The sequence below is a fragment of the Trachemys scripta genome, chromosome 1, assembly GCF_013100865.1.
Source record: "Trachemys scripta elegans isolate TJP31775 chromosome 1, CAS_Tse_1.0, whole genome shotgun sequence".
In the NCBI taxonomy this organism is placed as follows: domain Eukaryota; kingdom Metazoa; phylum Chordata; order Testudines; family Emydidae; genus Trachemys; species Trachemys scripta.
The window spans coordinates 248,105,314-248,133,194 of record NC_048298.1 but is presented as its reverse complement, the minus strand read 5'-3'; the positions used below and the strand labels follow the sequence as shown (position 1 = coordinate 248,133,194).

The 27,881-nt window shown below is 44.2% G+C and overlaps 1 protein-coding gene across 1 annotated transcript; it reads right to left on the bottom strand.

The window, feature by feature from the left end:
• Positions 1–9,583: 9,583 nt before the first annotated feature.
• Positions 9,584–26,167, bottom strand: LOC117879882 (maestro heat-like repeat-containing protein family member 6). The gene is made up of 15 exons (XM_034775431.1): positions 26,030–26,167; positions 22,567–22,719; positions 21,327–21,481; positions 20,684–20,852; positions 18,975–18,982; positions 16,118–16,252; positions 15,873–15,987; positions 15,381–15,524; positions 14,836–15,015; positions 13,494–13,649; positions 12,977–13,069; positions 12,539–12,641; positions 12,145–12,210; positions 10,883–10,964; positions 9,584–9,605 (listed from the first exon to the last, which is right to left on the bottom strand). Exons 1-15 carry the CDS (start codon positions 26,165–26,167, stop codon positions 9,584–9,586), a joined length of 1,719 nt encoding a protein of 572 aa, XP_034631322.1.
• Positions 26,168–27,881: the final 1,714 nt, after the last annotated feature.

Genomic DNA, 27,881 nt, shown 5'->3' with positions numbered 1-27,881 from the left:
ATAGCCTGGTGAAGCCTAGGTTCTCCTTTTCTCAGTCTCAAGAAGAGTGTTTCACCAAAAGTTATATCTGGAGACGTACAGAGGATGAAATTCTGGGCAGCCAAGAGAAAAATTGTCTAGGCACGGTTTGTCCACCTTTACCTTTGCAACTAAACCACGTTTAGCATCAGCTCAGCTGCACCGTTTGCTGGCCTCCATTGTCAGCATTACTTATCATAGTGTAGACAGGGCTTAAGACAGAAAACTATTTAGAAGAGATAGCAGCAAATGTGAAGTTCCCCTCCTTGCATTGACTTACATGGCGTATGAAATTCTGAGGCTTTGCTCCATTCACCTCAGAAGTGTGAATGCGAGCCCCTTGAAATTAAGTCAGGAGCTGGTTTACTAACTACTGCTTCTATCATCACAAACTTCTTGCACATGCTAGAGATTTCAGACAGTATTTGGCAGTGTGCCTTTGCTACACTACAAATAATATGCATAAATTATATGTATTTGCTTTGTGTTAGCCTATGATGGGGTGTGCATACCCACACTAGGCTGGAATGGGTTAATCCCACACTATGGGTGGAGGAAGTCCCGCCCCTCAGACCGTGCCGGGCCTGCTCCAACTGCTGTGCTAGTATAAAGGAGAGCAGCCCAGTTCAGTCTGGGCTGACTGCCAAGGAGGAAGGACGCTTGGTGGAGGCTCCAGCCCAGGAACTGTTACAGCACTTGCCTGTGGGAGCTGGAGATTCCAGACACCCATTGCCTACAGCTGACTGGCTGGAATTGGAGTCCCAGGGAATTACCTGCACCCAGGAGCCTGGAGACCCTGTCATATGGACCGCAGTTTAAGGAAGCCTGGTATGAAGTGACCCAGGGAGGTGGAGTGAGTGGTATCTCCCACCTGTGTAAAGTCAGCGCATTGTGGTTGGATTCCCTGCTGACCCAGTGGCGGACCACTCTGCCACTGTTCGGGCCCTGGGTCACGACGCAGGGGAGCCGAGTGGGCCCAGCTCCCACTATGCTGCCGCCATCCCCAGTTAGTAATGGCCCTGGATTTGGCCATTAGGCCATGCCACCCTGCCCTCGAGGTCTGCCGCATTGACTCCAGGTGTTAGGCCACACCGCCCTGCCCTTGAGAGCTGCCACATTGACTCTGACCAGTAGGCCACGCCACCCTGCTCTTGTGGGCCGCTGCATTGACTCTGGCCACTAGTCCATGCCACCCTGCACTCATGGCAGCCATATTGTTTTGGGCCATTAGGCCATGCGGCCCAGAACCTAAGGGCTGCCACTTTGACTGGCCATTGGGTGGCACTGTTGTGAGGCCCAGGACAGTCTAGTAGACTGTAACTGCGATGTCAGAGCACCCACGATCCACCCCTAAGTGGGATGGGGTGTGCATACACTGCCACATAGTCATATTTTAATAGGACTGAATGTTTAAATAGTTTCATAATCAGTTACCATTGCTTCATAATTCCTAGTTTGCAGCATAATTCACTGCTGTTCTGCTGTATAAATTGGCTACTTATAATTTTAATGTACCACCGATTAGAAGAGGCCTTATTCACATGGAAAAATCAGTGGGTAGGTCCCAGTGTGAGGCTACCTGTAGTAGTCCAGGCATACATTATGCTTTCCTCTACAAGGAAGACAACCGCCACAAAAACACCACTCAAAAGACAGCCCATGGAAATTAGTTTCTAATACGTCTTAAGGTCAGTGGACTTATTTCTGTTTTACACCTATGAGTAGAGAAAATCAGGGCCTAAAATTCTCTGGATTAATCTGTTGTGGTCTGTTTAGACACTTACGGCTCTGTGCAGATTTGAGAATAGGAAAGCCATATTCTTCCATTTCCCTCAGTTGTCTCCCACCTGTTTTGTCCTTTGCTTTTTTTAAAAAAATGTTATGCAGTACATTCAAGAGGTTCTTCTCCCTCTATGAAATGATTTATTATAATCAAAATGGTTATTTGTCTGTTTACAGTCTTCCTTCCCTCCCTCTCCCATCACCAGCTTCTTCCATTTCTCTTATTTTCTTCACTATTAAATATAGTAAATAATTATAATTCTGCAGGATCTCAAAAATATCCAGTTCTCTACTTAGCGAAACACCCACTCTTCACTAATAAAGTGGAAAACGGTTTTGTTCTATTAGACATTTTTTTGCAACTGATTTTCCGGCTAAGTTGTGCAACTGGCACACTGTTTTTAAGGGATGACACATTTTTTAAGATTCACGGAAAATTTCCAACAGAAAAACTATTGTACAGCCTTGATGTGGCACTGCCTTTTGATTTTGCAGAAAATATTTTGCAAAGTTCAAAGCAAGATTTGCCTTACTCAAATAAATGCAGGACTAAAGGGAGGATGTAATAGCAGCTTACCCGGTCCAGCATCAGGAGCTGTCTACTGTGTCAGTTTCCCCTCCCTCTACACCACAGTTTCTCCTGTGGCTGAACAATTGATTTGGGGTTTGTTGGTGATTTGACCTTGGCCAGAGTAAGAATCCTCCCTGCCCAGATCAAATTAAAATAATCCAGAAAAAAAACTAAATAGACCTTTATCAGCCCTCCTCAAACTCACTAGTTCTTTTCCCATAAGTGCAGTATGCCCATTCCATCTCTGTAGGTGGCACTGTTGAGACATCCTCTGCTACAATCTCTAGCCCTGGAACCCTAAATCATGGGCAGCAGTCTGCTCTCAACCTAGAACTGCCCAGCTCCACTGTCTCCCAGGGTCATTTCCTCCAGTGCCTATTGCTGGTCAGGCTTTCTTTGCCTCTTTTCTGGCTTCTTCTGCTAAGCTCCCACTCAGCCAGGAGCCACAAACAGTCCTTCACCAGTTTCAGGACAGCTTCCCAATGTAGTGCTGCTCCTGTTAGTTCTCCCTCTGCTAAGAACTGGGGGCCTCTTATATTTTCCAGCAGGCCTGGTTTGAAATCATCTGCTCGCTAAATTATGTGATCAGGAAGAGGTGGGAACCAGGCACAGGTCAGAGCTGGGATCTGAACCGCTTAAAGGCCCAGGGAACCTTGTGATACAGCAGGATATATAGCCCTTTAGTGGCATATCCTACCACCCGTACCTCCTTGGAGTAGTGTCTAGCATCACTGATGTAAATAGAACCACCCATCAAGAAAAGTACTACTCCATGGAGTGGCAGAATCTGGCTCTTAGTGAAGAAGAAGATATCCAAGAACATGATGGCACTAATAACTAATTACAATGAGTGCTGACAAGTGAGTTTCCTAAAACAAATGATTTATTTCAGTCTCATAAAAAATGCTTAAGTGCATGTTGTGTAAAATTATACATTGTATTATTATTCCAAAGTTTAAATACCATGCATAATGCCTGCAATAGCTCAACAACATCTTGACACCCACATGTTTATGAGAAAAATGAAGAGCTTGTTAAAAACCTTGGAAACAATAGCACAAACTTTTTGTTGTGCACTCTATACTTGGGACAGTTAACAAGTCAGTTAACATGTTAATACATTCAGAAATTCTTATTTAAATAGATCTGGCTCAATGATTATTGCAAGCCATCAGTCATTTATTTGTATTGCTCCAGAGAACACGTACTGTCTGAAATGTACTTGTATTAATTAATTCTCTTCCACTTCACACATAAATATGGTACTTGACACACCGTCCTTGGTGATGTATAATAGCAATCTGCTTCTGACCTCAAGGTCCCTTTCTTTTTCATGTGTGCTACACACTGAGACTTCAGGAAGCTCATATGCATGCTTATCATGGAACTAGTTCTCTCTAACAACCTCTGTTGCTGAATGATAAATAGTTAATTACTTCTCAGATTATCTTTTGTTCTGAAGATCTAGCACTTCCAAAGGAAGGACTGAAGAGTATAGTTTCTAGAGGAACATGCATGTAAAAATGCCTAGATTTTATGGACAGGAGGGAGGGAGAGAGAGAGACTATCCGCCTCCTCATACATATATTGAAACATTTCATACTTAGTTCAGGCTATTAATGCCATTTTAAAGATCTCCAGCACTAGCTGCTGTTATACGTAGAAGGCTAGTGTTTTATAACTGACCAGGCTAAGAGTGAGGAGATGTTTAAGAAAAAGCGGCTTGTTGAAAGGAAATTTAAAAATCTCTGTTTTAAATACACAATGGTGACTTGATATTTAGTATAACCACCCCTATTAAAACTAAGATTATGATATAGCATTCTGCTCTCATCCAGGCAACACAGTAAATTGTCTCTGGCCCCTGCGTGAATTTGCAAGGCAGTGAGGGCACAGGGAACTTCCCCTCTTGCACTGAAGTCCTTGCACTCGCTGAAGTCCTAGCACCCAAAAGCAATGAGAAGAAAATGGAGCTATATCTGTGCCTGTATCTCTGGCCCCCATGAACAGGAGCATATGTTGCACCCCCTTCAAGAATAGTGCAGCTGTCACATTCCATCTGCTTTCCTGGATGCAGTGCTTATAGCAGGTCTCACTAGGGTGTTGGTCTCTGCAACCCCCTCCCCAGCCCCTCACCGCACGTGAAGCTTAGTGATACTACCAGAAACAAGCACCTATCAAATTCTAATGGTCAAGCTGGAACTTAATGGCAAAGATTGTGAAAGCACAGTTAGTATTCTAGTTCTTCTTCAAGAGGCCATTTTCCTACTAGTTATGTTTAACCACAACTATGGAAAATCCCTCCCTGATGTAAGTACAAAGTTTTACTCAGTTTAACTCTGATGAACATAAAGACTCACATCCATCTGGGGTGCTAGGACTTTAATGAGTGCAAGGATCTCAGTGCACAAGGGGACGTTATTTACGCCCTCACACATCCCTACATACTAAGCGAGTAGATCTCAAACTATGACTTAAGTAGTTCATGGACCTGCAGCTATGGAGTCTTTAAGCAGTGATATTTCCTACTAGTTTTAACCCAGTCCAGAAACTTCTCCCTATGAACCAAACCTAAACCCACCTCATTAATCTTCATGGTTACCTACCCCTTACATCCCATGCATTCCCTGACACCTATTCATATCCCATGGGACTCCATACTGACTCCTCAGTCACCTCAGGAGGTGCCTTAATAATTTTATAGGCGTCTCACTCAAACAACTTTCTTCAGAAGAACAGTGACTTGGGATACTTGGTCATGGAAGAGCATGATTTGAGGTCAGGAGATTCCTTCCCATCTTGCACCTTGGAGTGTAAGTATGAGAAATAATGTTTAGAAATCTGAGACACATCAGTGTTCCTCTGTAGCTGCCATAAAGAATGGATGCCTGAGAACCTAAGCGGGCAGTTCTAGGGTAAGCTTCTCAAATACATGGGACAGAGTGTTGGCCCTGGCTGGTTTTTAAAGTTATGAATTCAGTGACCTAGAATCAAAAAGAACTAATAAAGAGACTGTTTTTAGGGTTACTTGTTTGTTCTTTTCTCTTCCTGTTTATCTTTGAGTGTAAGGGACCCAGTCTCCTGTTTGTTCCTGCAGAAAACTCCTTTGTGAAGAGTAACGGTGATTTCTGTAGTGAGGGGAGCTACCAAATAACTGCTGAAAGGCAAATATGTGCAGACTTGCTCAGCTAGTTCTGTAAGTCTTCCCATTGTACTTTTTGGGCTACTGACCAATCCAGATTTTCTGTGATTCTGAATTGTTTAGACATTTGGGAAGTTATAGCAGTTTATATTAGGGAGTCAGGAACTTCAAAATATTTTCAATAAACAAAATCTTTCTAATATTTTGATAACGATTCCAATAAAAATCTTCATAAAAATTGCTGAAAATGAAAAAAAGTGGTGCTGCAAATTTGAAAAAATGATGATCTGAATTTTTTTGTGAAATATTTTTCCTCAATCAGGCAGTCTACTGCAGCAGTTTGAGTTCACTTTGGCAAGAAAACTCTGAAATGATGAGAACGGCATTAGCATTTAACTAAAACACTGCAAAATAACACAGACGCATCTTTATTATCAGAGAGAAGCAAGCTACACAGCTCAGCACTGGGTCGTTGATGGCAGGCAGCCCAGAAATACATAGTACTCCATATTAAAAGGGGGAGGCAAGAAAGGGTCTCCTTATCCTTCTTTCAAAGCCCTGACAACTCACTGATTTTTAAAATGTATTCTTCTCTTTAGCCACCCCAGTACCAGCTGCCATCCTTCTGATAAAAGAAGACTGGATGAGACTCCAGCTGTTCTTTCATTGGCCAGTGGACCACCATGGAGCACTATGGAGTACTCTTGCGGTATATCTATACTGCAGCTGAGAGCGTGCCTCCTGCCCAGGTAGACAGACTTTTTCTAGCTCTGCTAAACCCAGCATGTTACAGATTAGCAGCAAGGACATTGCAGCACTGGCACTCACTCTAGCCACCCAAGCTCGGAGCCAGGGCAGCCTTGACTTTGGAAGGCTGAATGTCCGCACTGCTATTTTTAGTGCACTAGCTCTAGCAGAGCTAGCACAAGTCTGTCTGCCTGGACTGGGGGGCATGATCCCAGTTGCAGTATAGACATACCTGTACATGCCAAGGGGTTGAGTGCAGCTCCATGCTGTATGGCTGAGATGGCTTGACACCACTTCTGTTCTGCACCTCTCATTCAGAGAACAGAGGGGCCACAGAGCTAGTCCCTTCTGCGGCACCTAAGTGGAATCACAGTCTAGTGTCTGTTACAGCTGTCCCCCTGCTGGATTCCTTTTTTCCCCTTCCTTTCTGTTTGTGCTGAGTGGCCGCCCCCAGGCCATGGAACTGACCAAAGTCACAGCCTGGCCCTGCTCATGGAAATGGCTTGTGCAGACTGACTGGAGCCATTGCTCTGCTCAGGGAGGTGGGGGATTTTTCGCTCCTTTGTCTAGCTTCTTTGTTCGGACCCGGCTCAGTGTAGGGTGCTCTGCCCAGGTATGCAAGACCTAAAGTGGCCACATAGCTGAGCATATGAGTCATACCTGTGACTCAGAACTTGCCCAGACATGTCCTGTGCCTACCTGCTGTTTCCCTGCCTTCTCTCCTCCCCTGGATTAAGGGGAACCAATCAAAGTTACTGGCGGGAAACTGCCTGAATTCGCCCTTAAAACCAGACATTTTCTGATCAGACCCCCGGAGAAGGTCCTTGCTTTGCCACCTGGTCTGATTAGCTAGGGGTCTTTGGGGGGCCCTCTCCCCGCTCTTGTTTGTTTTTAAACTCCCCTCCCACGAACAACGAATTTGTGCCTGGAGATCTCCTGATTATTGTAAGCGAATCGAGTCCTCTCTGCGTCCTCTGATGCTGAAACTGCTGTTCCTGCTGCTGCTTTGGGGATTGGTAAGGAAAAACCTCTTGCACACTCCCCTTGTTCTAGCTGCTGGCTTTCTTTCCCCAGCAGGCAGACCCAAGCTAACTCCTTGGTCTGTATCTGTAATCTGCTTCTAGCTCCGCAGTGCCTTTGCTGCTAGAAATAAGCCTGCTTGCAGTCACCACTAGTTAAACACTCCCCCGCCCCACTTGAAGCTGTATCCTGGGCACACACCACTCTGCCCTCTGGAACTACCCCTAGTATAAGGTGCACCCATTAGGTTAGATTTAGCCTTTAGTCTAGATAAATTGTAATTTCATTTTGCATAGTTGTGGTTAAGTTAGGTTTAGAAAATTGCTTGCATTGTACTCTGTAAGTTAGGCTTAAAGAATTGTTGCATTGTGTTTTATTACTTGTACTTGCTAATTTGTGTAGTTTTGGTTAAGTTAAATCATAGATAAGCTTTTGCTGTGTTCTGTATAATTGTCTCTCTGCTGTTTAAACTTGCAGCCGGTCTGCTCTCTGTGTCTCTCTCTCTCTTAATCCCTTCCCCCACGTGCTCACCCTGCTCCTACTGCTGCCAGACCTCAATTGTATTACTGAAGTCTAGCATAAAACCCCATTGGTTACCCTTTTTCTCTCTAACACCCCTCACATTTTACATTTACACCACTGTGACACATTTTTACCTAGAGTTGTTGGTTAACACATTTTACCCATACCTGTTAGTTGGTTATATGCTGCTGTGACACACCCTTTACATAGAAATTGTTACATTTATACTTCAGTGTTAATTGGTTACCAACTGTATTGTACCCCACTATTGAAACCCCCTATCCTATTTACTAAAAGAAACCCCTCCCCAATTGTCTACCTTAACAAACCCCATACCCCTCACTATTAAATTTTCCCACTATTAAAATTTTTTTGCATTTTCTTAATAAAGTTTATTTTATACCCCACCAGTGCAGTAGTTGTCCCCCAAGATCCCCTACCTGCTGGCAGGGACATCTAGAAGCAACCTCTGGAACTTGGTTGAAAACAGAACCAGTTAAAAGACTGATTCATCTGTGGTTCTTTGTGGGTTATTTCCCCTTCCTATTTAAAGCTGAATATAAGATGTAAGTGAGTGACTCACAGACGTGCCCCTTTGCAGCTGAGCACAGTATAGCAGGCTCTCCTCCTTTAGCATCCACTGTGGACAGCTGCTCTGGCCCTGCGGGGGCTGCTTCTCCTTGCAACCTGGCTCTCCAGCCAGGTCACACATAGTTCTACCCGTTCTGGGGTAAACCAACTGTCCAACAAACAAATGTTCACGGACTTCACATTAGAACTTAGGTCTGACTCCTGACTTATCTCTGCTATCATGGGGTTTCAATAGGCCTTAGCTCTCGTCAGGGGTTTCAGCTCCACTTTCTTCAGTAGGGGAACCCAGGCTATCCCTCTCCACTGAGTTCTGGTCCAGGGACCCTTTAACAAGCAGTCAAGGCCTGACTACACAGACCCCTGGCTGCCTCTCTGGACCACCTCCTACCTTGCCCTATCTTGTGCCTCTGCCACAGACTCCTCTTGAGCACACTGGGTATCAGCTCCTCTTTCTTTAAGTCTCTTCCCAGGCTCACTGCAGAGCTTCTTAGTGCTTTCTGCCCAAGCAGTGAGTTCTGCTGCAGGAGAGGTTTCTCTGTTCCCCTGGCAGGGCAGTTCCTGACTCAGCTGGAGTTTTCCTGCTCTCTGCAGGATCCCCCCGACCCCAGCATGGAGAATCCTAGAGGACTCACTTCCTTCCACACTCCTTCCAAACTGCCTTGGGCTACCTTCCTTCATGGAGGCTCTGTCTGCCAGCAGTCCCACTCAGCATCCTGACTCCAGCCAGGCTTCTCTCACTGAGTGAGAGTCAGCAATTTGCTTTTCTTCCTGGTCAGCCCCCAACAGGACTGGGTTCAGTCCTTTTAACTCCCTCCTCTAGGCGACACCTATTGCCAGTATAGCAGGGCAAGGCTGATTGAGCCCACAGGTTCTTATTAACCCCTTCTGACCCAGCGTGGGTTTGATACATCCCATCACAAACATCAGTGAACATTCTTGGTTGAATTGTCCAACTTTTACAGAAAAACAACCCCAAAGAACAAACAAACAAGGCAATATCTCTGACGTGATGATCTAACAGAAGAATGCTGGCAATAGTTGACTGCATTGTTAATTGCTGGATGCTACTATTATCAAATAAAGTTCTAGGAAGAAGGAGAAGATAATTTTCACTGATAATTGCACACGTTACTGATTCCTGCTCCATCTTGAGGTGGATGGTGATCATGGTATGGACAGAGGCCTCAGGATCAAATAGCAAATCCACAAGAACTGAAACATAGATCAAAGTCCAGTTAGAAACACAGCACAAAAAAATCAACAATTTCCCACAGAAAAAGTCTCCACAAGAATTGGCCATAACATTTTTAACACAACTTTTTTTGGGTCAGAAAATGCAGTTTTTGTTGAAACCGCAACTTTTTGTAGAGATGTCTTGATTTTGATGACCTATTTAATGGAAAGATTTCTGAGGTGGACTCTCTGGTCAGTTAGGCGTAGGAGGACCCAAACAGCAAACCTCACTTTTCCATCTGAAAATGGGCATTTCAACAACATTCTGTTTCGTGAAAACTTTCAAAAAGTTTGGTTTTCATTCCAATTCAGAATGAAAACAAATTTTGAAACCTTGAAGTCTTCATGAAACAAAATTGTAAGCCTCCAGACAGCTCTAGTCTCTATCTTTTTCTGACTGTGACCTAAATCCAGTATATCCCAGGTACCTCCTGAATCCTCCCCTTCCCATGTTCCCAATATCCTAGTTGGCACCCCCCATCTGCTCCTTGTATCCTATAGAGACTCCTCTGTGACTCCACAGGAGATGCCATTATTCTAAAGGTGACTCACCCAGTGCTCTTTTTTTCAAAAGATGTTGGTTTGGAATACAGGATCTGCAGTGGAGAATTGGAGAAGTTGCCAGGGTTTCAGAAGGGACGTGATAGATTCCTTTAAACATCTGAGAAAACCCCACCTGGGTTCCTCAATGAGCTGCATCCCTCTAGATTCAGAGATACAAAACTGCACACAGTATATGATATCTTGTAATCAATTGGAGCTTTGCCACTGATTTCAATGGGCACTGGATCTAAGCCCTATTTAGTTATATTTCACAATTTTACTTGTAGGGCTTCTGACTATTCCTTAGTTCTCTGATTTTAAGCTTTGGCATTATGACACTTTATATTAGAAATTCAGAAACTTCAAAAAGTTCAGTGGTTTGAGTTAGAGCCTTTCCAACACCTCCTCTAAACTTTCTGAGCCTCTTGGGTTTGTAAATTTTGGGGTGGAAATTTCAACAAAGCAGCATTGCTTGAGATGTGTTTTCCTAGTTGTGGGTCCAGCTCTACATATAAGCACAAATATTGTCACAGCTAATGGAGAGTCTCCTTTAGTTCAGAAGATAGGGCTTGTGCTTTTGGAGAAGGACCTGAATTTGATAAAGATTATGAATATTAAGTTGTCCTGGATCCATTACACCAGCACTGTGACAATAATGGAGGTCATTGCTCATTTTTGCATGTTTCTATTAGACAAAATGAGGCAAAGCTTACCACAGGAAGCAGCAGGCCATGGCATATGGTGCTGGGTAAGGCCTGCGTACTCGCTCCATCTCCTCAGTGGTGATACTGGCAACTGGCTGGATTGATAGCTCTGATTCTAACGGTAAAGACATGAAAGCTGAACCAAAGAGCAAAGGGCAGGGCAGAACTGCCGCATAAAGACAGAAATGACCTGGATCTTCTCACTGTCACCAGTCCCAGCTACCATGGGGACTCCTGCATGATCACTCACGCATCCCAGAAGCCTCTCCACCCCCACTGTCACATGTTACTTGGAGAGCTCTGTCTAACCTTATTCTTAAGGGACTTTCATTGAGCGCAGTCTGCTCTCATCTCATCTTGTGTGAACTTTGAAAGCCTGATCTCTTTCTAAATGTCATGTTACTACTCCATGGGTGAGGGAGGGGGAGAGGCTCCAGAGGCTTGTCTGGAATAGATGATAATGATTGATGGAATCATATACATAAATGCTACAAAAAGTCTATGATTAAGTTATCTATGCCATGGTAGTCCAACCTGTAACCCAAGGGCCACTTATAAACCTCAAGCCTCTAAACTGTGGCCCTTGAAGGTTACTATTTTAAGAAGAAAACTTGTATTTGATTATGAATGTAAATGTTATCTGAACTGCATCCTGTGGTTTTTAAATGAATATGCCTGAAATAGGGGAGAGTAGGTAGGGGGTACCACCTCCTCATTTGCCTCCAACCACCCCAGCTGCAGCCCAAGGAACTCAGCAGCTCACCCAGTGGATTGGAGGGAGTAACTCTGGGTGGTTTTTCTTATTTTTTTTTTTTGCCTGCTTCCCTGCTGAGCATTTAGCGCCCCAGGGATAGAAGGATAAGTGCTCTACTCACGCTGTCTGAGTCTAGGGGAGTGCCTAGCAAACAGCTACCCAGAGCAGTCCAAGGGAGGGTGTGGTGGGGAGATGAGAACCAGCAACGGCACCCTGATTCTCTACCCTGATTCAGTTAGAGCAGGCCAAGTGTGCCTCTAACTTGTGCTAACTGCCAACCCTCTCCAAGAGATAGTGCAAGGTAAAGGAGGTTGCTTTGACCTGCGCTGGGGCAGAGAATCAGGAAATCGTAACTGGTTGCTGGTTCTCAGCTTGCAATTGTCACACAAGGTTGACATGAAGATACCACGATTGAAGTGAAGGATGGACATGTGCAATCACAGACAGAGATATGTAGATGTCTGTGTGTCAATGCCAAGGAAACACACTTGGTTTTAAACTGGAAGTCATTACTTACCACACTGCAATAAATCTATGGCTTCTTTTTCCACTAGGCTGTATTCCATATGCTGGATTATGAAGTCTAGAGGTAAATAAAAGCAATTAATGTCACATAACATTTCATATCCTCCAGTGAAATGTCTAATATTTTGTTCTGCCACCAAACTCCTAGATAATGAGCTGGATGTCTGGAAAGTGGTTTAGGGGTAGTGTAGTGGGACGAACAAGAGATGTTAAGGCTCTAATGCGTTTCCTCTATTTTTGCGTAAACTCTAGTGTTAAGTCCTTCAGGTGATGGAAATCAAGACTCTTGGAACTAAGGGATTAGCTCTTGCTGCTGTAGGAAACAGTCCTGAACTTGTTAAGGGTGGTGATGGAAGCTGAAGGAGATCAAATAACTTAGTGTTTACCTATGAATATGCCGGCAGCTCTTCCTGAAGAAGTCCATGGGCTTCTGAGATACTCTTGGGCCTGATGTAAGAAGATCAATAGTCTTCCTGGGTATTGCTCGATCTGGAAAAAAACAAAGAAGAATCTCAGATTAGTGAGGAACGAACATCCCTTTAGTGCCTATATTCCACAAGCCTATGCCTAATGCCTATCAACAAACAATCCTTTCCAAACAAAATGTTTTAAGTATCTAGAGTCATTGACTGGATTACCCCCAAAGAGTAGAAATACCAGATGGCGATGGTGTTGAACTTCATGAGCCACGTCAGGTGATGTACTGGAGGAGATGGAAGTCCCTCACAATTTAAAAATTAAGCTTATTTTTGTTACCCTTCTTTTCCTCCCACACCACTGAAAAAGCAACATGCAGAATGAAGGAAATCCCAGAGTTCTCTTACAAGATGCTCACAGATAGTGTCCCAGGACTCCTGGTTGTCATTTAAGGTCCATCCCAAGAAGACTTTACACTCCTGTAAGGTGTCTGTACAGCTCTACAAAAGATGAAACAAGAAGGGTTTCCAGAGTTAACAGAGAGGAGTACCAATAATATTATCAAATAGGTTACAACTGAGAATGGAAATCCAGTTGAAATGAATATTAAAGAGAGGGCTCAGTAGGCCATATTGTTCCCCCTGGCCTTTAACATACTTTTGTTCATAGCGATCATAGGGAAGTAGTCTGTTAGGGGCCATATAGTTGTCTGAGCCATTCATATCCCTCTTCCTGGTAATGGAATAAATTCTTAATCTCCACTTCACTAACGACCTGCACAGAATGTATGATCGCATGAAAACCAGGAGTTTTGGGATACTAGCATGAAAAAGGTAAGATGATGCAGCCTTGGGAGTTTAGCAGGAAAGTCTGAAGATCAGGCTTGTAGTGCTGTGCTGTGGAACTTAGGGCAGTGGCATTTACCTTGATCACATCAGGATGCTGTTGCTGCAGATTCAGGAGCAGTGGGACCATACTGCTGAGGACCTGCTCCTGCATGAGGGATTTATCTTTCCTATTCAGGGCCCTGAGCAGATCCCCAAAAAGCTCAGTTGCAGCACAGCATATTTTGTGCCTCTCCTGTGAATGACAAAGGAAAGAACCTCAACAAAGGGCATTTCCATGCAATTTACTGAGTGATCACAGCATAATGCAAACCATGGAGAGAAAATTGTTTTTTTAACTTACCAAAAGCCAGACTCTGTCAAACATTTCTATTGATTAAATGGGTTAAAGAAAGGAATGATCAAAGGAGTACTAAAGCCAGAGCCAAGAACTCCCATTTGTTTCTATTCCATGTGTGTATGAGTACAGCTCGTAGTATTTAGGCCCCAAAATACAGTCAAATAAGAGAGGCATAAGATTCTAGTTTAAAGTGTTCTTCACTTTCCCTCTCCTGGGGTTTGGTCACTTATACTTTGAGGTTTTTGTAACTCATAGTGTGACCTTGGTTGTGCAAGTCATTGAACATCTGAGTCCTGGTTTTCCCATCTACACAAATGAGGATAACAACATTTACCTACTGCACAGGGCTTCTGTGAAGCTTAATTAGTTAAAGTTTGTAAAGCACTTTCAAGATGAAAAGCTCTGTACCCTGTAAGTGCTAAATGTTACTGAATTAAGGCAATGGTAATATCTCCAGCGTGTGCAGTATCAGTGACAGATGCATGCAGGAGATGCACCACTTTTGGCTTAGGCATCTGCACACCCTATCAAGTAATACACTGGATTTGTGTGTCTCTGTGTATATATATAAACACCAGATCTGCACAGCATGCCTTTTATTTTGTTGTCTGTGATTTGTGTATGACAATAATAGCACACCCTGTAGTGTATTATTGCTTATACACTCTGGGCTTGATTTTGCCCTCACACAGATTTCATGCTGGTGTAACTCCATTAGCTTCAGTGGATTACTCCTCATTTGCACCAGTGAGAATGCAGACTCAGGCCTTTTATATTGCTTGAATCCAATCAGATAGGATTTTAGCCTGTCCGTAGTTAGTCTTTGTCTCCAATCCTTATGGGAGCAAATCTCTTTTTTCCATCAGAAATTATTCTTACCTAACAGGACCTGAAAACAGGAGTGTTCAGTTGCAACCAATACAGTAACAGACAAGAGTAGCAACAATGTTTGCTATAGAGTAAGATTTGGCTTCTATTTTTATTTGACATGTACACACAAGCTTCATCACCCCTCCCCCCCACCTCCCGCAAAAGTTTAACCACACTCACTTCAACAGTCTCCCCCACCATTGTGCCTTACGTCAGCCAGGAATGGGTGAAGCTGTCTGGCAGTTTTCACAAATTCTGTGCCAAGATGGCCCTTGTGCTTGTGGCGGGTGACAATTTTGGTAGCAGCTTCAAAAGCCATCAGAATTACCTTCTCCTCAGGGTCATTAAAAGACTCCAGGATATCAGTAAGCAGGGCTTTGACTTCTTTCTGCTGCAAGAAATGGAAATTTGTTGCTCACATCCCTAGAAGTATAATAACAATCTCACAATCCCATAGCCATTTCTTCTAAGATGGATGGAAAGGAAGATACCCAGATACACAACAAAGGTGCTCATCCCCCTGTAGCTGAGGCAGAAGGTATTAGAGACAGTGAGGAACAGTTATTTTTCTCCTTGAAGATTCATGGGCAGATTCTGTGGCTGTACCAGGTATCTCTCACTGAGTCCTGACTCCCTCCAGCACTTCTTATTCTACTTTGGTAGAGGTGTGGTTTGTTTAATTGCTTTCATGGTAGGTTTAAATATCCTTGACAGTCCTCTAGAGTTTGATTTCATGTATAAACAATCATCACTCACCTTCTGCAGGTGAAGTGCAACATTTCCAAGTCCAAGAAGACCAAACCAACGGACAGTAGGACTTGGATCAATGTGCCAGTTCTTCAGGTGGCCCAGAATATATTGCTTTTTTAATGTCAGATATGTGGACTCAGTAGAGAGAAGCTAAAGAGGCAGAACACATAATAAGTAGCTGACAGGCAAATAGAAAGATTTTTCTATGGGTCATATCAGATATAAAATTTCCTGGACTTGATTCTCTGTTGCCATGCACCTTATGTGGTCATTTTAGGCCAGAGCAAAGTAGATTTAAATCACACCAAATCAGAACAGCAATGTTTTATGCCCACTTTGCACTGGTATAAATTACGATATAAGGTGCAGGGCAATGGAGAGATTCTACCCATGGGTCAGCTGAAACGTCGATGCAAATGACCCATTACCTCACTGAGCTAGCCTGAGAGTGAGCAGTTCCCAAGAATCCCAAACATTTACAGCATATAAGAGTCTTACCTCTGTGAACAAGGCCATTGCGGTCAGCTTCTGCTTGTCATCCCCATGGTGCAGGAGAGGGCACACCCTGGTAAACACAGCAAAATCTAGGCTCCGGTGGTGTTTTACAATGGCTCTGTAGAACACATACCAAAACTTTTACTATTGGGGGAGAGAGAGTAAATAAGCCAAGCACTAGAGGATACTCCAGACAGAAACCACGTTGGCCAGAAGAGCCAGATGAACTCAACGCTCCAATCACTTACCTAGCCAGAAGAAGAACTCCTTCCAGGTAAGTCTCTGGCATGGATAAAAGGTCCCAGCCTCCTCCCAGACTCAAAGATTGCATCAAAGAGGATTTTTCTCTTTTAATCACAGCTTTCAGAGTCTCCACTGCACAGCTAAATTCCGGACAAGAGAGTGATAGATGAGTGATATTTGGAGACACACCAAGACATAGATTTTGTTATACAAAGCAATTGAAGGGCTAAACTTGTGTTTTTAATTTTTGTATTTAAAATTTATATCTGTTTTTAGGGGTTGTGTCAGTTTAAAATTTTTATTTATTGATTGTATTATGTGCAATGGCCTATGGCTAAAATGCTAAGTTAATAAACTAATGTAATTAAGCCATCAGAACCCCTTTTTCACCACATGGTATATTGTACTGGATAGAGTGAGAATTATGTGACTGCCATCTCATAGACTTATTCAAATGGTTACCAGTATATGTCACCCTACAAGGGAGTGGCTGGACTGGTCAAGAAATATGGCTAATGGAGACTTTATTTGGTTCCAGTAGGACAGTCCTGTGTTTTTGGAGCCAAAATTCCTGGGGTCTATGCCTTCAAATGACATATGTGTGCAGCATAGCTAACACTGATGTTTACATTTTAGCACATGGGTCGGCAACCTCTGGCATGCAGCTCACCCTGGTGAGCCGGGCCAGTTTGTTTACCTGCCGCCTCTGCAGGATCGCGGCTCCCACTGGCTGCGGTTCACCGCTCCAGGACAATGGGGGCAGCGGGAAGCTATGGCCAGCACATCCCTTGGCCCACGCCGCTTCCCACAGCCCCCATTGGCCTGGGATGGCAAACCGCAGCCAGTTGGAGCCGCGATCAGCCAAACCTGCGGAGATGGCAGGTAAACAAACTTACCCTGGCGAGCTGCATGCCAGAGGTTGCCGATCCCTGTTTTAGCATGTTTGTTACATTTGTAGCCATGATGTACAGCCAAGATATCAAACCTATGAGCATCACCATACTAAACCTCAGTGGGATTTGAGCCCTTTGAGGTTTACTTTGAATACATCCAAACTTGAATCCCTAAGTATCTGCCTTTCTGAGTCAGGGAAGTCCAGCTGGTAGCCCCACTTCTCCTCTGTTTCATAGCATGCATCTGCTGGGGATCATCTTGTCCCCACACTAATTAAGCTAAGGAAAGGAATGCTTAGGATGAATTTATCTTTTGGAGGCAAACTGTCTTTTTGCATTTTTTTTACCCTAGCCAAGAAAAAACACAAACATTCCTGCTGAATGTTCTTTTGGGGTTTTGGTTCATCTCAAACGAAAACCCCAAATGAAATTCAAAGGAGTAAGAAACTCCAAAAACCACAGTCGGAAGAAAGCCCCAGTATTTACTGGAAACCCAGTGAAGCAAGATAGGCTGAGTGTTACACAGAGTTCACCTCCCTAGATTATCCCTGGCCTGTTACACTATGTTAGAAACATTTCTTTTTTCATTTCAGTTCTTTTAATGCAGCATCTTATGGCTTTTTCATGTTTGTTAATTAATTGTTGGCACCCAGTGCATAAGGCCTTTTACGCAAATAAATAAGCAGAGAAGGCAGTGGGTACAGGTATCAAAATTAGAACAAACAGAAGAGATGAAGCAGGAGAGATTCTGTTTCCAGACATTCTAATACTTTCCTTGTTATCTGCATTTAAAAAAAACATACATGGATTAACCTCCTCCCACCCCATCCTCCAAAGAACATTCATTAAATATTGATACTGTTTCTTTTGCATTAATTAAAGCCTCTTATCTCAGACCCATCAGGGAGCATTATTCTAAGAGATTGCTCTGACAGAAATATTCTTCCAGGGGATAGGCCTGACTGGGGAATTGTCTTCTAAGCAGGATGTCCTAAACACTCTCCTCAGAATTTCCCTATGTAGATCATCCCATAGGAGAGTTTCTAAATCAGAAAAAAGAAGAACAGGAGTACTTGTGGCACCTTAGAGACTAACAAATTTATTAGAGCATAAGCTTTCGTGGACTACAGCCCACTTCTTCGGATGCGTGGGCTGTAGTCCACGAAAGCTTATGCTCTAATAAATTTGTTAGTCTCTAAGGTGCCACAAGTACTCCTGTTCTTCTTTTTTCTGATTTAGAAACTCTCCTATGGGATGATCTACATAGGGAAATTCTGAGGAGAGTGTTTAGGACATCCTGCTTAGAAGACAATTCCCCAGTCAGGCCTATCCCCTGGAAGAATATTTCTGTCAGAGCAATCTCTTAGAATAATGCTCCCTGATGGGTCTGAGATAAGAGGCTTTAATTAATGCAAAAGAAACAGTATCAATATTTAATGAATGTTCTTTGGAGGATGGGGTGGGAGGAGGTTAATCCATGTATGTTTTTTTAAATGCAGATAACAAGGAAAGTATTAGAATGTCTGGAAACAGAATCTCTCCTGCTTCATCTCNTATTGTGGAATGCTGTAAGTTCAGACAGCAGCAGACCTCCCTCCCCCTGCCTCCCTCTTTCACACACACTCACAACAACAGCATTCCACAATAATGGTTGTTTTGGCCTGGTCCACACTAACCCCCCACTTCAGACTAAGGTACGCAAATTCAGCTACGTTAATAACGTAGCTGAATTCGAAGTACCTTAGTCCGAACTTACTGCGGGTCCAGACGCAGCAGGCAGGCTCCCCCGTCGATGCCGCGTACTCCTCTCGCCGAGCTGGAGTACTGGCGTCGACGGCGAGCACTTCCGGGATCGATCCCAGAAGATCGATTGCCTGCTGACGAACCAGGAAGTAAGTGTAGACGTACCCTTTGTCCCAGAGCAGATAAGCATGCCGGTTGTCAGAAACGGAGCTTTGAAAGGGAATACCTGTATGCCTGCAACCGAGTTCAAAACAATGACAAGAATGGCCACTTGATTTCAGGGGATTATGGGATGTTTCCGGAGGCCAATCGCAGTGCAGTAATGCAATACGTCGTCCACACTTACACCCGGGCATTTCTGCTGGGGTGCAGAAAGCTTTATGCTTCTTGTGGAGGTAGATTACCAGGAGTGCTCCAGGTGCAGAGTCCAGGCGCTCTAAGTGCCTTGCCAGTGTGGACACTTCAGGAGTTAGGGCACCCGGGGCTGATTTAATGCACTCTAACTTGCAAGTGTAGCCAAGCCCTCAGTCTGCTTCACAGTCAACCCCTCGTTGAATGAGTAGCTGATGTCATGACCTACAAAAGTACTCATGTTCCGTGCTCCTGTAAGAAGGTTAATGTCTTGGGTGAGGAGAGAGGCAAAGCAGGAAAAGATGAGGAAGCTGTCATGGCTTTGGCAAGGACAGGGCCGGCTCCAGGCACCAGCTTAACAGGCAGGTGCTTGGGGCGGCCAAGGGAGAGGGGCGGCACCTGCGGCAATTCGGGGGCGGCAGGTCCCTCGCTCCCTCTAGGAGCGAAGGACCTGCTGCTGAACTGCTGCTGCCGATCGCGGCTTTTTTTCTTTTTTTTCCCAATTGCTGCCGCTGATCGCAATCGCGATTGCAGCTTTTTTTTTTTTTGGCTTGGGGCGGCAGAAATGCTGGAGCCGGCCCTGGGCAAGGACATGAAGGATCTCTCTTGTTTCCCTGTGCCATGGAGCTATATCTCTCCAAACTCAGACATCCAGTACTGAGCATAATATTATACATTTCTTTCTTGGTGGAGGAGGTCATACCTTGTTGCAATAGTAACATGGACCCTTCTTCTGTTTCTCTGGCCTGTGGGTTCTTTGGCTCTCCACCTAAATTAGGACCAGGTCTACAGCAGGAGCATTTTGATGCTATATATACCAGTATATGATACCAGCAAAGAGCTCCTAATGGGGATGCAGCTCATACCAGCAAAACTGTGCTTTTGCCAGCACAGCTTATTGCAGCCCTCCTGAGAGACATAACCTATGCTGGGGCTTTTGCTCGCACAGCTATGTCGTTTAGAGCTCACTGCTCATCGTACCCCCAGCTGACATAGCTACGTCAGCAAAAGTTTAGATTTGGGTTAAATTTCACCCCTTTCAACAAATACTGACCTGCCCTTCCAGCAAAATTCCAATACAAGAAATCTACCCTTTCTCGGGGTTCTTCCTTCCCCAGTGTTACTCCACAAATAATACCTGACCCAGTCTTCAGCCACTCTGGTCTCAGGGTCTCTGCCGATGTTTACAATGAAATTCCATACCAATGCAATGGAGGGAGATGAGGAGGTAAAGGAGAGATTTTGACCAGCCTCTACTATAGGTTGAGACCCTAAATGTACCCAAAAGTACTATCCATCACTAAGGACCCCAGTTCCAAAACACAAAGCAGACCAATTTCCCCTAACCTCGGTTTCTCCTTCCTTGCTGCTTAGTTCTGGAAAGGCTCCTGCAGCAGTAAAAGCTACCACCCAAGAGCTGTCCTAGAAAGACCCAGCAGCATATCATGCTCTCTAGGTCTCTCCATCTTCCAAGGGATGAGAGCTCCCTGCACAGGTTGCCATGAAGTATATAACTCCTAGGTAGCCATATAGACAAGTTCAGAAGCTGGGGGATAGGAGGGTAATATTTGGGTTATTACTTACAGCTAGAGGCAAAAGAGAGGCATTATCCTCAAAGCTATTTCTTGACTCAGAGGTTTCACTCTTCTTGAGGCATGGTCTTCTTTTTAGCATCTCTAGGAGCTCAGCAAGCACCCGGAGGCTGACACTTTTTTTGGCTTTGCCTAGGGCCTCCCAGATCTGACTGACATGGCTGCAGATTCGAAAACACAGGAATATGTGATTTACAGATCTCTTCACAGTCGTTCTGTGCTAGTAAGCAGAGCTATGGCCATGAGTGGAGGTCAGTGAAGGAACTTAGTTCTGGAGTAGCACAGTTGGGAGCTGAGACATATGTTTAGTAACTGGGATCATGTAGTCTTCGGTAGAAAGAATTGCTGTCCTTCAAAAGGGCATGGAGGAACACCCTGATAGCAGAAGGCACTCTGAGTCTGCATCATATCAAAGTTGACAGGGATTATCAGACTTCTGCTGCTCTATTTGGTTTTCTTGTTTTTAATTACAAACACTATTTTACATATAAAAAAGTCATTGGGATTAACTCTATTGTATTCAGCATCCTGTTCCTCCTATCTTTCCATCTATGGGGAAGTGGATTGAGACCAGATTCCATCTCTGTCCTCACTCAGCTTTGGAACCATGAAAGAGAGCAGTGCAGCAATTTTACCTGTCACATGGGAGTGAGAGTCTCAGTAGGGCTGAGACTACTTCTCTTGTGTGCTTTTCAGCTAATAAACACACAGCACCCATAGCGGCCTGTCTGGCACTGGCCTCCTGGATAGCCTGCAGGTGGAAATAAATAATATCCATGATCTCTGGCACCTGTAAAAAACAATAAAACTGGTTTAGAGACTTTCTTCTGTGGTTTCATTCCCCTTCCAGTTTATGCCTGAATGTAGCAATGATGAGTGTCTGGGTGGGACTGATTCATGGTGCTACAGAATCCCCCTGCTGAATAACAAACAAAGCAACTCCAGGGGTCAGAAGAACTAAAGGCCTTATGCTACAAGGTGATGAGCATATCCTGTGCACCCTCAACTTCCATCAGTTTCAATAGGAATTGAGGGCACTAAGCATTTTGCAAGATTAGGCCCTGATAGAGAAAGAAACAAAGGGCATGTATGGGAAGATTTGCTAATCCAGTTCGTCAAGTGTCACCATTGTAATTGCTGGGCTTCTGAGTAATCCTGATCTCATGTGACAATTTACATAATGATTACCCATTGACCATTTATAATTAGTGAAAGTTGAATCTTTAAGGGTTCAGATATTTGTATCAGATACGCATCCCAAATGTGGACACTCTTTCAAACTATCTGAACCTTCTGTGTCTGCCAAACTGGATTTGAGAGCTTGAACATTGGGTTCCTTACAGGATTTCTGGTAGTTCCTGCCTTTGTTGAGTCTGGAAATACCACGAATGTGGTTTTTCTTGCATTATTTTGGCACTTGCATTATTTTGGCTTCTAGTCCCATCCAGATCTAGGAAATGCAAAGATGCAGTGAAAATGAAAAACAATGAAAAGAAATAATAGTCAACCAAACTACCTCAATTCCCTAAAAAAATGCTTTGTTTAAGGTTTGGATGATCAATTTGCTGACCTCAATTGACATCTGATATTTCAGAATCATTTTCTTGTTTTGTAGACTGTGCTTTTATACAAACAGGATACAAATACTCATAGAAAGACATAGGAAGGATTTGCTCATTTACCTTTTAAGCAGAACAAGAGGGGACTGCAGAGTCCTTGAGGAAAAAGTTTGGATTATCTTTTTAAAAAGATAATTCTGAGCCTGTGCTATAGGCTTCAAACTTGTAAAGAGAAATGCAACTCAGAGACTTTAAAGAATGCAAATTCCATCTTCTAGATCCAGAAAAGAGAATTCTAACTTTCCCAACCTCTTACCTTTTCCTTAATATTGTGCCTCTGCTCTTTCAGGACTGAGGTCAACTTTACTGCAGCTGCCTGAGCATTGGTTTTCACTGTGTCTCTCAGACCAGCCGCAGCTACAAGGATCTGGCTAGTAACTGTAGCCAGGGGACCAGATTCCTCATAGATCTGAAGGAAACAGGGAAAAGCCTTTGTAAATAAAAACAGAAGAATGGCCATACTGGGCCAGACCAATGGTTCATCTAGCCCAGTATCTTGTCTTCTGACAGCGGACAATGCCATATGCTTCAATGGGAATGAACAGAACAGGGCAATCATCAAGTGATCCATCCCTTGTCCAGTCCCAGCTTTCGGTAGTCAGAGGCTTACGGACACCCAGAGCATGGGGTTGCATCCCTGAACATATCAGCTAATAGCCTGATGGACCTACCCTCCACAAACTCATCAAATTCTTTTCTAAACCCACTTATATTTTTGGCCTTCATAACATCTCCTGGCAACAAGTGCCATGGGTTGTGCATTGTCTGAAGAAGTACTTCCTTATGTTTGTTTTAAACCTCCTGACTATTAATTTCATTGGGTGGCCCCTGGTTCTTGTGTTATATGAATGGGTAAATAACAATTTCTTATTCACTTTCTCACACCAGTCATGATTTTATAGACTCTATCATATCGCTCCTTGGTTATCGCTTTTCCAAGCTGACTAGTCCCAGTCTTTTAAATCTCTCCTCAGATGGAAGCTGTTCCATACCCCTAACCATTTTTGTTGTCCTTCTCTGTATTTTTTCAATTTCTCATACATCTATTTTGAGATGGAGTGACCAGAACTGTATGCGGTGTTCAACGTGTGATTGTACCATGGATTTAGTGGTGGCATTTACTGTCTTATCTATCTCTTTCCTAATAGTTCCTAACATTCTGTTCGCTTTTTTGACTGCCACTGCACATCGAGCAGATGTTTTCAGAGAACTATCCACAAAGACTCCAAGATCTCTTTCTTGAGTGGAAACAGCTAATTTAGACCCCATCACTACAAATGTATAGTTGGGATTATGTTTTCCAAAGTGCATTACTTTGCATTTATCAACACTGAATTTCATATGCCAGTTTGTTACTCAGTCACATGGTATTGTGAGTTCCCTTTGTAAATCTTTGCAGTCTGCTTTGGACTTAACTGTTTTGAGTAATTTTGTATCATCTGCAAACTTTGCCACCTCACTTTTTACCTCTTTTTCCAGATCATTTATTAACATGTTCAACAATACTGGTCCTACTACAGATCCCTGGGGGAAACCACTATTTACCGCTCTCCATTCTGAATACTGACCATTTATTCCTACCCTTTATTTCCTGTCTTTTAACTTTTACTGATCCACAAGAGGACCTTCCCTCTTATCCCATAGCTCCTTACTTTGCTTATGAGCCTTTGGAAAGGAACCTTGTCAAAGGCTTTCTGAAAGTCCAAATATACTATATCCACTGGATCACTCCTGTTCACATGTTTGTTGACCCCCTCAAAGAATTCTAATAGACTGGTGAGGCAAGATTCCTTTTATAAAAGCCATGCTGACTCTTCCCCAACAAATCATGTTCATCAATCTGTCTGATAATTCTGTTCTTTACTATAGTTTCAACCAATTTGCCTGGTACTGAAGTGAGGCTTACCGGCCTGTAATTGCCAGGATCGCTTAAGGAGCCCTGTAGTGGGGTGGTTACACCGCTCCTGCCCTGAAGGGCTTAAAACAGTCCTGGGAGAGGGCTATGGCAGGGGAAAAGCTGGGCTGACTGGGGAAGTGGCCGCAGCTGGGGCACGCCCTAATCAGGCCACAGCTGGCCTGTATAAAAAGGCTGTAAGCCAGAGGCCCAAGAGTCTCCCTCTAGCTGAGGAGGGAGATGGACCTAGCTGCCTGAGTGCTAAAGGGTACTGGAGTGAAGCAGGGCTGGGGAAGGCCAGAGGAGCTGGGGAGCTCCCTGCTGGCCATTCCCCAGGCTGCAGGGGCTGGTCCAAGGCCCCTGGAGGTACTGGGTTGCAGGGAAAGGCAGCAGGTCAAAACCTCCCTTGCCTATGATGACTGGCTTATACAGACTGCAGTCGGCCCCAGTGAAAGGGGGCTAGATGGTGACTGGCAGTGGTCCATAGGCTGAGGCAAGGTGGGGATAGAGGGTTGGGGGTTTCCCAGAGAGAGGAGACCCATAAAGAATGGTGGGGTTATTGCTAGGGGGCAGCCCCAGGGTAAAGGGGCACCAGGTCCTGGGCGGGACAGCGGCCTGCAGAGGGCGCTCCAAAGGCTGGAAGAGCTAATTCCTGAGATGACCAGCAGGAGGCGCTGCAGGGGTGAGTCCCGCACGCCTACAAGCCCTTTTGAAAAATTGGTGTCACATTAGCTATCCTCCAGTCATCTGGTACAGAAGCTGATTTAAGTGATAGGTTACATACCACAGTTAGTAGTTCTGCAATTTCATATTTGAGTTCCTTCAGATGACTTATATCACCTGCATTCAAAAGACTGATACTACCAGAAGTCTAGTTAAAGCCCTGAATTGGAGAGGAAGCTTCCTTCCTGGTGTCAGATGTGTTATAAAATCTCACAGCAGGTTTCCTTAATCTTTAATATCATAGTTTATAAAATGGCTTGAACTGTATGAGATAGGTGTACAAAAAGAAGGCCCAGAGCATGCAGGATAAGTGTCTGGAGGGAAAATAGGGGCAGTAGCATGCAGATAAGGGCCAGAAACCTGCAGTAGATGTGTGAAGATAAGGGCCAGAGCATGCAGGGAAATGTGTGCATAGAGAGGACCTTGTTGTATGTAGGGTTAAGTGGGCAGAGAAAGAGCCTGGAGTGTGCAGAGAGTTGACCAAGAGCACACAAACAAGATGCTCTCAGCATGTGGGAATAAACAGACCAAGTGAAGGCATGGGGCATACAGAGAAAGGGCTGGAGCATGCGAGGCAAAGAAGCAGGTGTGAAAGTAATATGAAACACTTACCAGTACGGGGGCCCAGCTCTAGGCCCCCGGAAGGGGAGTGGCCTCTAGCGGAAGGGGCGTGGCCTCTGGCGGAAGAGGTGGGGCTGGGGTCAGCCTCCGCCGGTCAGCCTCCACCAGCCAGTCCATCCATGCTGCCTGGCCCGCACTGCCCGGGGCTCCATCAACAGTTTAAAAGGGCCTGGGACTCCGGCTTCTGCTGTGGTAGTGGTGGCATCAGCCGGGAGCTCCAAGCCCTTTTAAATCACCGGCCCTGGGGCAACTGCCCCTCTTACCCCCGTCGGTGGCCCAGGGGAGGGGGAAGGGGCAGTGAGGTTAAAGTGCTGCCATGGCAGTGCTTTAAGGATGGTCCTTTGCCACGGCAGTGCTTTAACGTCGGCTGTGTACAGGCTGGTACTGGCTTCTTACCGGTATGCCGTACCAGCCCGTACCGGCCCACTTTCACCCCTGCAAAGAAGCCATGATTTGCATAATAAATGGTGAATGTTTGTACCTCATAGTTGCTCTTCTCTTCCTGCTGTGGGGAGACAGCTGTATTAAAACCACGATATGTCTTTGCGCTTGCCCCTTCTGCACTGATATTCTCTTTTTCCTCCTCCTGCTGCAGGGTGATGCTTTCTGCCTCCTCCATTATAATACGGGGCTTAGGCTCTAGTTCACCAGTTAGAACCTTCTCCTACACCACTGTGTGTCTGATTTTCCTGTTTCAAAAGTTACCTGCTGCTGTTGGTTCAGTGTTTGCCTTATTCCCCAAGCACAGCTGTATATTTTCATCTAAGAAGATGATCTCTGCTGGGAACTTTCTTCAGCTCCAAATAGATAATATAGGTTGTTTTGATGAATTTCTTTAGAGCTAATGCCATCCTACAAGCAAGACAGAGAGAAAATCCACCCATTTTTATTCCTACCACAGAGAGACAGTGTGGTCTAGTGAAAATGGTATAAGACTGGGAGCCAGAAGCTCCTTATTCTAATTCTAGCTCTGCCACTGCCTAACTATGTGTAGCCTTTGGGTGCGTCCTTTTGGCCAGAATTTCCAAACTTGGGTGCCATTGACTTCAATGGAAATTGTGGATACTCAGCATCTCTGATAATCAATGTAGGAACACAAGAAATGCCAGATTGGATCATACCCAGGGTCCAACTACTTAGTATCCTGTCTCCGCCAGTGGTCAGCACCAGCTGCTTAAGAGGAAGGTGCAAAAACTCCGCAGTAGGCAGATGTGGGGTAATCTGGCCTCCACATTATGTCTCATCCTAATCTCTAATAGTTAGAGATGGGTTTAAACCCAGTAAGGTTTTCTATCCCTTCCAACATTCTTATCATCAATTATGATAACTCTGGATAACTTAAGGCATTCAAGTTTGAAATGTTGGCCCTAAATTATTGAGGCCTCAGTTTCCCATTTGTAAAATGGATATAATAATTACCTACTTATCATGCAGGGGTGTTAATTAATGTTTTTTTTAACTATGTGTGGTAAATTTAAATCTTTCTCTTTTTATGTTAGTAACTTACATTTCTACCAGTGGGTATACTTTGGTCATGAGAATGTCTTTGTTTCCAAATATTAATTTCTATTAATTAAAAGTTGATATGCTAAGACAGTCTTCACCCTAAAATATTTCCTATTTGTTTCAAATTCAAAGGGACACACTGACTAATGTGCTGTTGAGATACGATTGCACAGACTTTCCTAAAATATTAGAAGCTGCCATTAATGATTAACATTTTATTTTGCTTTGGAACAGCTGAGCTCACAGATGCTTCCGGTGCCAAAATGAGATACCACATAACAGACATTTCTTCATCCAGACAAGGACTAGAGTTTCAGTCATTCAAATTCTCACTTCGCTAATCATGTAGTTCAAAACTCTAAGCTTAAAATTTAATGTTTTTTAATTGCCATTCCCAGGAGACACCACTGTCCGCTCAAATATTGGATATGTTCAGGTCAAGAATTTTCCCAGCTATATCCTCTGTAAGAATTTTACTTCAAATTCTATGTCCCAGCCAGGAAACTGAGAGCTACCTCAGGAAATCTGGCATTCAAAAAAGTCTCAGCCTGGGGAAGACTGGCTGCTGCTGGCAAACAACTCTGAGGATGGCATTAACCTGGTAACTATCACCTGTGCATCGAAGGAGATGACATCAGATTAGATTGGATTAGAACAACAGAGAGTTAGAGAGAGTAAAAACCATCGATCTGTATTGGGTAGCAGTGCAGGGCTCCAAGGTCAGGGCACAATGGACAGGAACGTCACTCACAGGTAGCGTGGTTACCAAGAAAACACATTTTTGTTTTAAAATTAAATGAAAAAACATCGTGAAACCAGCGCCACAA

What these genes read in the sequence shown, in the direction of transcription:
- LOC117879882 (XM_034775431.1), bottom strand. Translation starts at nt 26,167, where the DNA reads ATGGAGGAGGCAGAAAGCATCACCCTGCAGCAGGAGGAGGAAAAAGAG. An exon ending in AAGAGAAGAGCAACTATGAG is followed by an intron (nt 22,720 to 26,029) that starts GTACAAACATTC and finishes TGTTTCCTTCAG; the next exon opens with ATCTATGAGGAATCTGGTCC. An exon ending in TTCACCCATTCCTGGCTGAC is followed by an intron (nt 13,650 to 14,835) that starts GTAAGGCACAAT and finishes TGTCATTCACAG; the next exon opens with GAGAGGCACAAAATATGCTG.